Source organism: Heteronotia binoei, chromosome 6 (assembly GCF_032191835.1).
Source record: "Heteronotia binoei isolate CCM8104 ecotype False Entrance Well chromosome 6, APGP_CSIRO_Hbin_v1, whole genome shotgun sequence".
Lineage (NCBI taxonomy): Eukaryota > Metazoa > Chordata > Lepidosauria > Squamata > Gekkonidae > Heteronotia > Heteronotia binoei.
The window spans coordinates 88,760,393-88,776,509 of record NC_083228.1 but is presented as its reverse complement, the minus strand read 5'-3'; the positions used below and the strand labels follow the sequence as shown (position 1 = coordinate 88,776,509).

Genomic DNA, 16,117 nt, shown 5'->3' with positions numbered 1-16,117 from the left:
GACCATGTTGTAGTGCTTTAGGTGACTGGCACACAATTAGCTGTTACAAGGAACAAGTTAAGCTCCCATGGGGAGCTGGGTGGGGTGGGAGTAAACAATTATGTGATTTTCCTGGTCACCTGCTCCTGAGCCACAGCAGTTTAATTCTATTACACATGCAGCCACTGTCTCCCACCAACCTCAGCTAAGGGAAGAAATTATGGGACCTGGATTGGTTAAGTGGGGGGGCGCGGTTTAAAGGGAAGAAAATACTGGTTGGTTTCTGCCTCTCCTATCTAGGGAAGAATTACTACTAGGGAAAAAAATACAGTGTTCAAACAACCCCACAGCCCCACTTGTAAACCTTTACTTTTTACAAATAGTACTTAAATACAAATAAAGTTTATTTAACAAAGAAGGGTGGGAGATCAAAGTAGGGAATATATGTAGAAAAACTCAAACATGCAGCACAATTAAAAGTTATAACTTGAGAGGAGATTGACGTGTTACTTCTTTTTCCTCCTCCGGATTATCTAAAAGTCTTTCCTGTTGATTGGGTAGCTTTCTGTGGTGGGGCTGATGCAGACTGTCTGTTTTGCTGTTTCCATGCTTATGCTTTTCTCTGCACAGAAAAACATCTCTTTCTCCTAAAAAATCTCTCTCCTTTTCTTCAGTCACCACCTCTTTAATCTATCCCTCACTTTCAAAAACCCTTTGCCTTGCAAAATCTACCAGTAGCCAAACCCACTGAGACTGCCATGGTTTAGTTTTTAACTGACCAGCCATGGACCAGCTATATATGGCCAGAGAGTCATGGGGTTCTACCCTATTGACCAGTAGCCATCCAGGGACTCTGTTGCCATGGAAACTTTGGCAGTTGTGGTGATGCTGTTTAGGTTTATTGATCAAAACTTGGCTTGAGGAGTCAGATATTGTTCTCGTTTCCTCTGTTTTCAAAGGGACAGAGAAAGGTGAAAATAATATCAACACAGATAGTGTAGCTAGATTGATTAGGGAAATGTTAGATTATCACATTAAGGTTATCTGTTTTTTGTCTGAACTGAGTCATCTTGGATCTGAACCCTGAAGCTATTGCTGCCATCTCACCCTTGCTTCTGCCTTTACCTGCCCCTTCAGTTACCAACAATCGTTTAATTCTGATATGTGTGGTCAGCAGAAAGAAAAGGAGGAAGACAGCACAGACAGGTATTGAGAAACAGACAAGTAATGCAGCCAATTTATAACTAAAACATATTTTAATTGGGGTATATGTCATGGTTTGCCTATAAAAACTGGGTCTCAGTTCTATTTTTTTTAAATGTGGGACATAAGATTCCTTGGAGGAGGAGTGCCATCACGGAGAACTTCATTCCACATTTGGACCACTGAAAACTGGGCACTTCCAATCAAAAGCGACATGTTTGGCTTTATGGATAGCTTTAATCCTACTCTTTTGGTCCTCTTTTGGTCCAGGTTTGATCAGAGCAATGATCTCCCACTATAAATACCACCACAATATTACTTGGGTTCCATTTAGATTTGTATGGTGGTAAGGCTTCACAGAAGCAAAATGTAATAGTGTGGAAATAGTTTTCCACTCCAGTGGCTGTTGAGTCTGACTTGGAAGCAGGCTAGGTGGGAATTTCTCAGTTATTCAGAACTCTGACAGTGTAGTGGATGGTCTGTTGTCAAGCAGAAATCATCCCTCTCCCCTTCTGCACTATGGCCATTAGTTTGGCAACTGTGCTGGCAAAAATCTGATCCTGAAAACTGGCAGAAAAGAAAAATTCTGTACCAATTAAAAGTTGACCTCAAGACCCCAGAGACCTACTGAGAACAGGTAGCCTTCAGCATGGGTGCAGCATGCCTGAACAGTTTATTTATTTATTTGTTGCATTTATATCCCACTCTCCCCTAGCGGGCTCAGGACCCAAGGCAAGGACAGTCCTCTGCCCAAACAACCAAGGCAAACCCCTGAGGTAGTTGCAATGTAGCCTAGAAGACGGCGATGGGCATACCGTATGCGTGTCACCCCCAGCTGGACCCATGCACCTTTGGGGTGCTGGCGGTGCTGCTGGTGCTCAGTTGTCTCCGTCTATCTTGCCAAGTACAATTCTCCATTGGCTCACCTCTTCATTTTGCTGGCACACCAGCATCTTCACCAGCAGATATGATTTTTTTGGCACTCAAATGTCTATGCCTGGTACAGACAGTGCTGGGCTAGATGATCTGTTACATCACTGCACACATTTCAAATTTCTAATGAGAAGATACAATATGCAACCACAGGTTGGATCCAGTGGATGTGTTTGTGGAAGGAGTTTCCACCAGACTCTTATTCTGACTCTCATCCTAGATTTTTGAGCCTGGCCTCTTTCCATTTGCTCCTGGGTACATACCACTGAGGCCAGTGGGATTTCTGCAACAGTATGAGCCTTAGTGAGGGGAGAGCTCTTGTTGCTTAAGCACAGCTGATGCTTCACTAGGAGTTCAGTTTTGTTTACAGAGCTGTATAGCTGAAGAAGTTCTGAATATATCTTGGTAAGTGTGTCCCATGACAGATTCCTGCTGACTGTGTTCTACCAGCTAGTTAAAAATAAATTTTAAAAAGGAAAATAATGGCCATGGATACCTGCACATGGACGTTGCTGACAGTGTCCTCAGTGCGCTCAGACAATGAGGCCTTTGTCCTCCTTTTGCTGATTGAGCTGCTGGCTCAGGGATTTTCTCCCAATCATGGAACATCTAGAGAGCCCAGTGGGTCAGAGGTAGAGGGGAGGGGAGGGGGCCTGAGAACTGGAACATGGCACATAGAAGAAGAGAAGGAAGCAGCTGAGACTGCATCCACCAGGAATGCTACATTTTTAAATGGCTATAAGGATTCAGATGGACAAAGATTTGCATCAATAACCATCCGTGGTTTTGAGAACCAAAGAGGAAGGAGAGAGCAGCTGGAAAGGAGGAACAGGTTGGTAGTTTCATGTTTTCTTGAAGTCTCCATCAATATCTTGATCACATTTTCTTTATTCCCATTTACTGTGCTTTCTTTACTAACATCCTAATGTTCCCTGCTATTTTTTTTCTGAGAAAGAAGAACCGATTGTGTGTTATGGCTCTGCTCATATTCTGCCACCCTCTCATCTTTGCCATCCCCTAGCCCCCCAACTTGTGCTTTCATTACTATTGTGGTTGCAATATGGAATGCAGGTGTACCCCACCATGTAACTAATGGTGAGTAAAACTGCTTCTGCCCACCACCACTGAGCTATATCATCAGTCTAACCAAGACTTTAAAAAATGCTTTTTCCTAGCGGTACAATTCAAGCACCTATTTGTCTTATCTTACCATTTTGGAAGCAAGGCTAACGTCCTCAATACTCCGCCATTTTATGAACATTTTGTTAAGTAGCTAAACATTCTTTGGAGTCTCTGTGTTTCCCCTTATGCCTTTCTCTTGAGCAGGTTTTGTCCTTGTAGCAGGGCTTTTTCTCCCTCCCCAATCTATTGCAGTAAATGGGATTTTGCACATCATTCAAATGAAGACTTCCGAATATCATGAAAGGGTGAAAACGTGGGACATATCTGGCTGGCTAGAAAGAAAAGGACCTTAACATTGTGTCTATTTATTAAAGTATTTGTATTTCATCCCATCAGAGGGCCTTGAAGCATCTGACTTCAGAATATACCCACACACATGCACACACAACCTCAGGCACAGCACGAATATAATTAATACAGAAAAATTATAGCCACAGTATCAATCAGAATAGTTATGGGTAATATCAATTAACCTCTCTCAAAGCCCCTCCTAAACAGTACTTTCTTATGCTGCCCCCTAAATTTTGCCAAGAAGGGAAGTTCCCTGGCCTAAAAGGGCATAATCCATAATGAGACAGCTGTAATTCTCTTGAGTGTGGAACAGAGAGAAGAAACTCCTAGGAAAATCAAAGTTGCAATACAGGCTTCTCTCAGGAGCAGTGGTCCTTTAAATGAGTCAGAGCACTGAATTAAGATCTAGGAGAACCCACTCCACCCTGGGAGCTTGCTAGGTGACCCCAGGCCAGTCAGTATTTCACAGGATTGTCATAAGGACTCCTGATGCTATTAGTTCTAAAAGGGAAAACTGGGATTCTGATTCAGATTAAGTGTGTGTGGGGGAATTTAATGGGAATTGAAGGGTTAAGTCTCTTCTTCCCTATCTGCACCACCCAAATCCAATTAGTGGCTACAGCCTTCAGAGCGGACTTGGCTAGAGCTGTTAAGGGGGATCAACATTTCCTTTGCCATGAACAACAGAACAATGATCACAAGCTCCTTATAACAGGATATCAACTAGCTGTGGATGCTAGTGTTGTGCCAGATTCAGCAGTATGTTGGTGCAGCAGGCCTGAACATTAGGATAGTAATGTCCCACTGAGCCTGTCTGCTGCTTGCCCCATTATTACAAATCCTTTTTGAGACAGGCTGCCAACAACAATGTAAAGATTTTTGTATGTTGGCTCAGGAGTGAGACTGGAGGATAAGACTGCTTCTTTCCGTTTTCCTGGAATGGCTCTCACTTGTAAGACTGAGTTCAACAAATTGATTAGATGGTTATAAGAAATGCATTTAAGGATGTGAGCCTTCAGGTGGGATCTGGAGATCCCCTGGAATTGCAGCTCATCTCCAGACTACAGAGATCAGTTTTCCTGGAGAAAATGGATATTTTGAAGGGTAGAGTCTATGGTATTGTATGCCTCTGAGGTCCCTGCAGGGCCAGCCTAGACTGTCTGGCACCCTAGCCAAGGCTAAGTTCTGGTGCAGCACTGCACTGATAACATCACCAAGTCACATGGCGGGTTCCCAGTTTGGTGCCCCCAGAAGGCTGGCACCCTAGACAATTGCCTAGTGCCAGGGCCAGCCCTGGGTCCCTGTCCTCCCTAGGATCCATCCCCAAATCTCCAGGAGTTGAATCTGGCAACCCTACTCTTCAATCCCCTGCCAGTAGCCAGGAAGGACTTGCCACCCTAGATGTATTTGGTATTTGTAAAAGAATTCATCTGGGTAACCACATTGCTTAAGGCTTCATTATTTTTCAGTTTATTTATGGTACTTTAAAAATTCTTAATGAATTTGGCATGTTTAGGTGTCAGAGTTCTGGCAAAAGTTTGTTTTACAACATATTTTCACTGACTAGATTATCTGAAGTACATTATATAGCAAAGGCTTGGTCTGCAGAATTAGATGTATATGTCCCATACTAATGTTTAAATGAGACTACTTGTAATCATAGCATATATATTTGCCTAATGTTCTGACATTGGCTGTGGTGTGTACCACATCAGCCAATGGCCTGTGAACCACCAGTCAAGACAACTTGCATGCCATTGGTTGCGTCTACTCCTCTCCCCTGCCGGTCCCAGGACAGACAAGAATTGGGTCACTGGGGAAACTGCTAGGCAATAGCTGTTGCTAGGCAACCAAGTTTGCTTCTGTCATGCAACCAACTTAGGTTCTCTCACTAAAAGGCAGAGGGAGGAGGCCCTTTCTAGACCTCTTTTGGCCTTTGAGGAGAACTCATTGGATCCAGTCCTGACTAGGGTTGTCAGCTCCAGGCTGGTGGGAAATTCCTGGAAATTTTGTGGTGGAGTTTGAGGAGGGCAGGGTTTGGGGAGGGGAGAGGCCTCAGCTGAATAGAATGCCATTGAGTCCACCCTTCAAAGCAGTTATTTTTTCCAGGGTTGAGAGAGATTGGTTGACAGGAGTTCAGTTGTGATCCCAGGAGATCTTCAGGCTCCACCTGAAGGTTGGCTATCCTAGGCTTGGCTGCTTGCTACTGCTGCTGGGAAAGGTTGCCAAATTCAGGTTGGGAAATTCCTGGAGATTTAAGGGGAGGAGCCTGGAGAGGGTGGGGTGGGACCTCAGACAGGTACAATGCCATAGACTCTACCCTCCAAACCAGCCATTTCCTCCTGGGGAACCATTGCTGTCAATGTCCAGGTGAGAGCTGGAGATCACTCAGAATTACAACTGCTCTCCAGGTGGCAGAGAACAGGTCCCCTGGAAAAAATGGCTGCTTTGCAGCGTAGACTCTGTCATTATACCCTGCTTTGGTCCACACTGTGGATATAGACTACTTTTCGTAGGTAGAGGCTGCAGGGAGGAGGGAGGAGATGGAAAGCTGAAGTCAGATCAGTTCCCCTACAGAAAACTGCTACCTTGGGTGATGGGGGGGGGGGGATACAGCAAGGTTGGGAGGAGTGAATGCCTTCACTTGGGTGAGTGTGTGGGAAGACAGCAAGGGGGGGGGGTACTCACCCACAACCTCTTTCTAGAGCCTGTTGTATTTTCCATCACAACGGGCCTTATTCCTAGTACAACTATTTCTTGACAGCTTTCAGGTTCATTTTCTATCCACTTTGCCCTCTTTTTCAGAAAAGTAAAAACTTTTGGAGTCTTTGCCTTTTCCTGAGATTTTTTTTTATTTCTTGAACTCTGTTTCCAAAATTTTAATTTTGTTAGCCATTCCCAGTTTCTCTGCCTCACTTTCCCCCGATGCTATGCTCATACATTTGCCTGAGAGTCTTGGTCTTACACCAGTGAAACTGGCCTGCCACTGAAATTTTGGTTGAGGATCTCTGCTCCTGCTCACAGAATTTCAAATCTCTGAAGGAATTATACTTTAACCCATGGAGGCTGCACTGTGACTTTCTGCTAGACTTGCCAAACTCCAGGTCCCAGCAGAGGTTCTCCCGCTTTCCCAGGCTCCTTCCCACTCCCAGTCAACTGGCCAGCGGGGGGAAATCCCACCCCCATAGCCGCCATGTGCCTTTCCACCTCTGGAGGCTTCAGACTCTACTTGGAAAGGCTTCCTCTTGGGATGGTGTGTCTGTGTTTTTAAGGCTGAATGGGGGCAGGGGGAGCAGGCAGAACAACATGTGGCTGTGAAAGCAGCCTAGATCCTCCGTCGGTTGCACAATCTTTTCAGAGGTCGTTTACATAGGAAAGGTAAACTTGAACCTTTGGTTCCTCTGTGTTACTTTGAAGAAGTTGGAAGTTCAGCAACTCATGAGTAAAGATAGCAATCCCCAGGTGGGAGCAGGCCATCCCCTGCTTCAGAGTTGTCAGAAAAGGGGAGGGGTGTGTGTGTGAGGGAAATGTCTGCTGGGCACTTCATTATTCCCTATGGAGATCAAGTCCCATAGGATATAATGGGGAATTGATCTGCAGGGCTCTGGAGGGGCTGTTTTTTTAGGTAGAGGCACCAATTTTCCAGCATAGCATCTGAGGCCTCTCCTCAAAATGCTCTCCAAGTTTCAAAAAGATTGGACTAGGGGGCCCAGTTCTATGAGCCCCGAAAGAAGGTGCCCCTATCCTTCATTATTTCTAATGTAGGGAAGGCATTAAATGTGATGGCCAGAACTCCCTTTGGAGTTCAATTGTCACAACTTTACTTATGGCTCCACCCCCAATGTCTCCTGGCTCCACTCCCAAAGTCTCCTGGATCTACCCCCAAAGTCTCCAGATATTTCTTGAACTGGATTTGGCAACCCTACTTTTCCCTGTTTTCTTTCCCTGCTGCAGTTGCAATGGGCTCTCGCCATTTCCCTGCCCGGACTGTCCTCTTTGAAAGGGAGACAAGTGGTGTAACATACCGAGTGCCAGCATTACTGTACATCCCCTGTGTTGCTAAACTGTTGGCTTTTGCTGAGGAGAGGTTGAGTGTTGATGATGCTCATGCCAACCTCTTGGTGCTTAGAAGAGGCACCTTCTACAAGAACTATGTGGAGGTAAGCCAGATTTGCTAAAGCAATGGAGTCGGGGCACTGGAAAGCAAAAGGGAAGGATTCTCAACAGCATATCAATCTCTGCACCACCTTTTGGTCATTCTTTAGTTGTTTATTATTTACAGTATATCTACACTGCCTCTTCAAAGTCCTGTTCCTGGCAGTTTACAGATAAAAATCAAGGCATAAAAAGTCTATAATATGAGGATAATAATAATGACCTCCCTTACAGTCATGCTGGCGTAAGCTCTGGTTATCTAGTCAAAGCTTTGCTGTCTCTCATATCTTTACTCACAGATCAAAATATTTGGCAGCAGGAGCACTGTTCATGCCTTTGCATGTGATCAGGAAAATTCATCGCAAAATGAAATGTCCATGGGTGTGTAGGTTTGGTCCCATTGACACAACTCAAACAATAGCATATATGAAGGCCCTTTTTAAGTTTTACAAGTGTCACTGAAAGGTGTGTGCTCCTCTTGACATCTACTTCTGCACACCATGAATAACTAATTGCAATATTAATGGCCATGTTTCCTCATATATACCAAAAGACCTGGATTTAGATTAATTTCCCTTGCTTTAGATTCATCCCTTGATCATACCGAGTTAATATTATTTTAAAACAAATGACGGTGTAAAAAAATACAGAAAACTGAGTAAGAATATGAGATCCGCTAAGCTCTTTCATCATCTTTCTTTACCAGTGGGAAGATATGCGGGCCCTTGAAACTGCAACTCTGGCACACCATCGGTCTATGAACCCTTGCCCCATCTATGATGAGCTCACCGGTATAATTTTCCTGTTTTTCATTGCTGTGCTGGGCAGGACCCCTGAAGCTTTTCAGATCATCACAGGCCAAAATGCTGCACGCCTCTGCTATGTGTCTAGTTCTGACCAGGGCATTAGCTGGAGCCATGTGACTGATCTCACCCAACAAGTTATCGGCAGGACCATTGAAGGTATAAACTATAGAAGCCAATGTAGGGGATGGGATGAGCAGAGAACCCACAGATAAGAGGCTCATCTTGACACAGCTGTTTTTGTTTTAATACAGATTGGGCTACTTTTGCACTAGGGCCTGGGCATGGCATTCAGCTTAAGTCTGGCCGTTTACTGCTGCCAGCCTACGCTTACCACATTGACTGCAAAGAATGCTTTGGGAAACTCTGCAAAACAACTCCACATGCTTTCACCTTCTACAGTGATGACCATGGGCAGAGCTGGGACTTTGGTGAATTCATCCCAAACCTGCAGACTGTTGAGTGTCAGATGGTGTCTGTGGATGAGGAGGATGGGAGCAATGTGTTGTACTGTAATGCCCGGAGTCCCCTAGGCTTCCGGGTGCAGGCTCTTAGCATGGATGACGGAGCAGTGTTTCAATCAGGACAACTGGTGCAAAGGCTTGTGGAACCCCCTCATGGTTGCCATGGCAGCATCATTGGGTTCCAAGCTCCTCTTTACTACCTGCATCACAACCTCCAGATGGTTCAGAGAGAAACATGGCCTGTTAAAAGTTCAGACATATTGACACAGCCAAGTATAGAGAAAAGAAACCAACTTGCTCCTGATGCTGGACCTTGGTCTTCTCTATGCAGCCAATGTCTGTATCACCAGCAGGAAAGCCTTGCATTGTCCAGAATGTATAGTAGCCATCACAGCAATTTTCTTGGTCTCATCTCCTCAGGCAACACACATACAGAGTACAAACAACACAATACAGACACCATTTCTAAATCAGATTTTAATTTCCAAATTCCGACTTGGGTTATCTACTCCCATCCAACAAGCTCCAGATCCCGAGTTAACCTGGGGATTTACCTCAGCACATTTCCCAGGGAAGCTGACACCTGGACTGAACCGTGGGTTATTTATGAAGGCCCCAGTGCCTACTCAGACCTGGCCTACATTGAACTGCCCTATTCAGAGTTCTCCATAACTGGGATCCCAGCCATAGCCTTTGCCTGCTTGTATGAGAATGGGGTTCGGTCCCCCTATGAGCAAATCTCCTTCAGCATGTTCACACTGCATGAAGTTCTTCAGAACATTCCTCTGACAACTTCTTCCTCAGGTCTGAAGCAGCCATCAGGAGGCAAGAAGAGTTGGTGGAGGACCTGTGTCATCTTTTAAAGCTCAAGACTGAGGTGAATACATTGTCACTAAAAAGTCACAGATGATGAGAAAAAAAGGAAAATGGTGTCATATTGCTAACAGCAGATTTATAGATAGGTTGTGGCAACATTACTAAAAAGATATATACTTTTTACTTAGCAGTTTTCATAATCTACACACAACGCTCAGGGGTGGTTTATACTTGGCCTCACTTAACAGCTTTCAACTAAAGGAATCAAGCTTGTGTATGTCCCCTAATTGGGCACAGCTGCCTGTATCCATGATAAAGTTGAACTGTAGTACAGGCCAGACACCACTGCATATGAATATAGAGATTTCTTCAGTCACAGCACACGGTTAGGGAATGTTGGCTCTCCAGATGTTTTTTTGCCTAAAACGCCCATCAGCCCCAGCCAGCATGGCCAATAGCTGGGGCTGATGGGAGTTGTAGGCAAAAAAAACATATGGAGAGCCAACATTCCCTACCCCTGGATCATGATTCCATTTATAGAATAATATGAGTGGAGTCATCAGAAGTAGGCTTGCCAATCCCCAGGTCCCAGCGGGGGTTCTCTCGCTTTCCCAGGCTCCTTCCCACTCCCAGTCAGCTGGCCAGCGGGGGGAAGCCCCACCCCCACAGCCACCATGTGCCTTTCTTCCTCTGGAGGCTTCAGACTCCACTTGGAAAGGCTGTCTCTTGGGATAGTGTGTCTGTGTCTTTAAGGCTGAATGGGGGGGTGGGGTAGGCAGAACAACATGGCTGCTCCCAGTGGCTGTGAAAGCAGCCCAGATCCTCTGTTGGTTGCACAATCTTTTCAGAGGTCATTAGGAAAAGTAAACTTGAACCTTTGGTTGCTCTGTGTTACTTTGAAGTTGGAAATTCAGCAACTCGTGAGTAGAAATGGCAATCCCCCACTTCAGAGTAATCAGAAACGGTGTGGGGAAGGAAATGTCTGCTGGGCACTTCATTATTCCCGATGGAGATCGATTCCCATAGGGTATAATGGGGAATTGATCTGGGGTTATCTGGGGCTCTGGAGGGGCTGTTTTTTGTGGTAGAGGTACCAATTTTTCAGTGTAGCATCTGATGACTCTCCTCAAAATGCTCTCCAGGTTTCAAAAAGATTAGACCAGGGGGTCCAATTCTATGAGCCCTAAAAGAAGGTGCCCCTATCCATTATTTCTAATGTAGGGAGGGCATTTAAAAGGTGTGCGGTTCCTTTAAATGTGATGGCCAGAACTCCCTTTGGAGTTCAGTTGTGCTTGTCACAACTTTGCTTATGGCTCCACCCTCAATGTCTCCTGGCTCAGTCAAGATACTTCTAAGCAGGCTGTACTATTGTCCTTCCACATTCCTTCCTCAAAAATAGATCCCAATGACATCAGCCCAAAGATGTTCTGTGTTTTATTTGCCTTAACTCCAGGTTATGGAAACAAAATTGCCTCTAATACACCTTCTTTGCTCCCCAAGCTTTCCTCCCTTTCCTCTTATAGAGAAGTAGTTAGGTTCAGGAACCCTTCTTCCACAGTACTACCCCATCAGAGGCTTGCTTCTGACTTCACCTAATTCCCCGTCTTATTTCTCAAGCCTAGAAACATTAAATGTTTTCCCCCCTATTAGTCTCCTGTTCTTCTTTCATTAGTTGCGATAGTCTCCCCAGCTTGTGTTCAGTAATCAGGTCTTGAACTGTTCTGCTGTGCTGTGTACCTAGGATTGCCAGGTCTGTGCTGGAAAATACCTGGAGACTTTGGGGGTGGATCTGGGAGAGGTCAGGCTTTGGGAAGAGGAGGGACCTCAGCATGGTACAATGCCGTAGAGTCCACCCTTCAGAGCATCCAGAGGGAAGCTGATATCTGCCAGCTGGAGATCAGCTATAAAAGCAGGAGATCACCAGGCCCCACATGGAGGCTGGCAACCCTATTTTACGTGTACCCCATGTTTGATCTCCTTTGCTGTCCTCCATCCCACCTAGAGTGTCCAGTTCCACATGCTGTTCCCTATACTCCTGCCTGGATTTTATACTTGGGTCTTTACTCAGGAAGTCAAATGGGGAACAAATAAGGTTGCCAGCCTCCAGGGTAGTCCTATCCCAGATCCACCTCAAAGTCTCCAGATACATGGCAACCCTAAGAACAAAAGCTCCTGGGGTTTTTTCAAGATTTTTTCAGAATTATCAGAGGCCCATTCATTCTCCATTTCAAACAGACTGAAACTGCTGCATTCATTTCAAAGAAGAGCATACCAACTAGGGAAAATTATCTACCTGCTTCTGATAGGAGTACTATAGAGGTCGTCTTGCAGTTTTCCTGAGAATTCGAAACATGGCTAGCTTGGGCCTGCCACCTACTGGCTGATGCATAATCTTTGAATCTGCCAGAGAACCCCTACTGAAAATGAGGACATGAGTGGGAGCATAAGGAATCAGCAGGCTTTTGACCATGTTATAAACACTGCATTATGATTTTCATTATTTTATTTTGTAACTGACCCTTAATATTGTGTCATACAATTTCAGCTTCTATAATAGGCATAAGTTTATAGAGTTTCTACATTTTATAAAATTGTTTTCTGGAAAGTACACTTGCTGTTCCTCTTTTTTCCCTTCAGCAGTATCTTTTCCCCCAATAACACATATCTGAAAAGTGAAGAAAGGACTAGTTGAAAGTTCTTTGGAGACCCATATTCACCAACATATGGAGAAACTGCATCCACAATACTTTTGCATTAACTATGGGCAGAGTTCTCAGAAGAGGAATCTAAAAACTTCAGATTCTAAGGGAATTGATTGATTTAAGGATCATTTATGAAATAATAATATAAAATATGTAATCTTACTTTTCAAAGTGGGCATTTTGTTACAGTCCAAAGGTTTTAGTTCAGAGTTCTTTGTAGCAAATGAAGCAGTACAACACCTTAGCAAGGAGTAAGTTGAAATTAGACCTTTTATGAGGGAAGGTAAACTAATGCAACAATAGGACCAGCTCTATTCACTACAGACTGTAAATCAGACCATTCTTTGATATCCCATCTTCTGAGGTGAACTCTCTCCCTCCTTGACGTTCACCTTCAGATATTTCTGTTCATTTGCACATTTGTTTTTAGTTTATTTTAATTTTGTTTTCTATTACTCCCTCCTCCTGGTATTCTTTTCTCTAGGCTATTTACATTTTCCTTGTACTGGCTTAAGTCCATTTCTGTTATTTATTTTAAGGTTTTGTAAAAAAAAAAAAAAGTCCACTTTAAGAGAGATATGCCCCTATATGTGAACTTCTGTTTTAATAATTTAGTGTTGGTGTTAATATAGTTTTGTGATGTGTTATGATACATATTTTTAAGCCACTTTGAGCTTAATAAGGTCAAACAAGATTAAACAAATTCATATAAATAAGATTACCTAGTCCCAGCTATAGCTACGCATTGATAGGTTCCATGTAGAGGTTGGGGGTGGGGGAGCCCTTTTTGGAAAGGCAAGCAACCCCCTGCAGCCCCAGTGGCACTGGCCTTCCCTCTGCTGCCATCATTATTTTTGAAAAGTAGTGAATCTGACAGCTTCCACACCGCCAGGGCAGTAGTAACTCTGTAGAACCCTGTTGAAACTTACAAACTTTGTCAGTTTCTCTAGGACTGCGTCAATTTTACTCATGTTTGTAAAAAGAAAACAAATATTACTGTGCGCTACAATGCTGATGGGTTCACATGGTGAAATTATTAGTATAATTTATTTCTGATTATTTACCCTTTTTAATTCATAAAGATCCATGGGGGTGCCTTACAGGACAGCATAAAAACATTAACAGTAAAGCAAGGCTTTCTTCTACCTCTACAGCATATCTTGAGGGGGGAACCTTGTTTCTTTGGAACTGCTGCTGCAATGTGGGGGGGGGGGGCTTTGTCACTTTCACCAATGCCTTTAAAAATGTCACTGGCAGGAATGAACTGTACTGCTGGAATCAGAGAAGGATGGAAGGGTGGAGTTATTATATACAACCAACAATATCACCTGTTACTGTGCTCTATTCCACATAAAATGATAGAGCTACAGTCAGTGCATGCACGAAAGGAGGAATGTGTTGCAATTGGGAAAAATGTTTTGTAAGAAATCAGCACTTGAAAAAATGGGGTGGGAATGGGGGAAAACACAGGAATGGGGATCAATATTGTTTGGATTCTCAGGAATAAATGAATGACTGTCGGTGCCAGTATCAGAAAAACAGACAATGTGGAAGTATGCCACTTCTGGGAGTCTCAGAACACATCACGTATCATTCGCTGAATTTCCTTTCTTTTAGAAAAAATAACTTTTATTTGATATTTTGGCACATAAATGTTCAACAGTTTAAATCCATCAGCCCTGCTTTCACAGTGGACTTCAATAAGAACATCAACAATGACAACTACTGCTACAGCAAAAACAATTTCTGGAAGTGACCACTTTCTGACATGCCTTGGAAAATCATAGAGGAAGAAGCACAGCACAGTCTCATTAAAATTACAGTCACTCTCTTGGAAAGAATAAGGTTCTACTGGGGTGTGTGTGCAAACTACAAGCTTCGTCCCCTTCAACTTCAACAAATGTATCTGAAAATATAACTGGTAGGCAGGGGGAAGGTTGTCAGTACTAGGGTTTCGAGGTAGCAATAAAGTTTCTTTCTTAACTGGAGTATTTAAAGGTACATTTTTCTTGGTTTTTTGTAGATACATGAGTGCACATATTTGCATTGGGTGGCACATCTTTGCATTAATGCAGTCATGGTAGAAACCATAATTTTCATGTATAATTCTCCTAAGAAATATTCAATAAATATTCAATATGGTGGAGAAGATCATGGAGTTCCCATATCTCAGGGGTGGCCAACGGTAGCTCTCCAGATGTTTTTTTGCCTACAAGTCCCATCAGCCCCAGACAGCACGGCCAATGGCTGGGGCTGATGGGAGTTGTAGGCAAAAAACATCTGGAGAGCTACCGTTGGCCACCCCTGCCATATTTTATCAGTATTTCTGTTTTTTTCTACCATACCGAATTGTTCCAGAAAGAAGAGTAGAAAGTCTCTTTTATGGAAGCTTTCAGCATAACTCAAGCATCTCCCACAGAACAAAAGAAATGTTTGACCCTCTTTGGGCCTGGCCATCCTTAACTTTTTACTGAGAAAGTTCTAGGTGTTTATGGCTTCTCTGGCCCTGAAGAATCCAACTCCAGCCCTCCCTCAGACTAATGTCTCAAAGCTGCATAGGAACTTCTTTTCACTTGCAAAACCATTACATGGACTTCTAACTGTTGGGAACTATATGAAAGGTAGAAGGCCCCAAAGTCAGAAAGCCCAATACAACGTGGACCGGGTGCTAAATTTCCTGTCCATGTCTCCTGTATCAGAGGTAATTTGTGCCTTGATGTCATGTAGCAAGAGTATTGGGGACTATAAATAATAGTAACAGGTACCCTTTTAGCACAAGAATCAAAGGTGTGGGGAGGAGTTTGAGGGTGTTTAAATAAATACACATAAACATTGTTAATTTTAAAAAGCATTGAACTGTATCCTACTACCCTGCAGAGGATTCTTACACTATAAGAAGATTTTGTGCTTCATTGATCAGAATGATAGGGTCGACCGACTCATCATAACTTAGGAATCCCATCTCCTGCCTTTGCTCTATGCCACAGTGAGAGCTATCTTGGTGGTTACCTGTCAGTGGCTGACTTAAAGGTTACTGTGGAAGACAGTGTCATATATTCCGCTGAAGAGTGAATGACGGCTAATTACTCCCTGGAAAGCCCCACTTCTGTTATTCGCAGATAAGAATCAAACCTGCAACAACAAAAGCCACTAGTTACAAACATAGGTTAGTAAGCACTTGCTCTTTATAGCCTCAGATATATAGAGATGTAGAAAACAATGGTCACCATATTTGTCCTTGAGAACAAGAATACTAAAATAGGTAAAATCATATTTTTGCTGTTGCACCAACTTAGGTCTGAGCAGGTGAGCTTTTGAGTTTCATAGTACTTTTGATTGTTAAAGACTTCTGTGAAACTCAAGAGCTTCCACAATCCTGCACCAACATAAATTAGTCCAACAAAATATAATGCAATTAATTACTTTCTCTCTCACACACAGGTAATCTCAGCATGCAATGGGCCAATAATTCATACTTTTTCTAATCTTAGACTGCCCTCCTTCCCTTTTAAATTACTCAAGATAAAGTCTGTCTCAAGTATTCTGGTTGGATTCTTCCTTAACATGATGACAAAGGAAGAAGAAAATT

The 16,117-nt window shown here is 43.5% G+C and overlaps 1 protein-coding gene across 2 annotated transcripts; it reads left to right on the top strand.

The window, feature by feature from the left end:
- Positions 1-2,719: 2,719 nt before the first annotated feature.
- NEU4 (neuraminidase 4) lies at positions 2,720-15,992 on the top strand. Of its 2 annotated transcripts, XM_060240871.1 has the most exons (5): positions 2,720-2,947; positions 7,543-7,748; positions 8,450-8,705; positions 8,801-9,887; positions 15,970-15,992. In XM_060240871.1, exons 2-4 carry the CDS (start codon positions 7,548-7,550, stop codon positions 9,871-9,873), a joined length of 1,530 nt encoding a protein of 509 aa, XP_060096854.1. In that variant the 5' UTR covers positions 2,720-2,947; positions 7,543-7,547; the 3' UTR covers positions 9,874-9,887; positions 15,970-15,992. The 2 variants fall into 2 exon arrangements, with proteins under 2 accessions (XP_060096854.1, XP_060096855.1); XM_060240872.1 differs by lacking the exon at positions 2,720-2,947 and having other exon boundaries at positions 7,554-7,748; positions 8,572-8,705.
- The last annotated feature ends 125 nt before the right edge of the window (positions 15,993-16,117 follow it).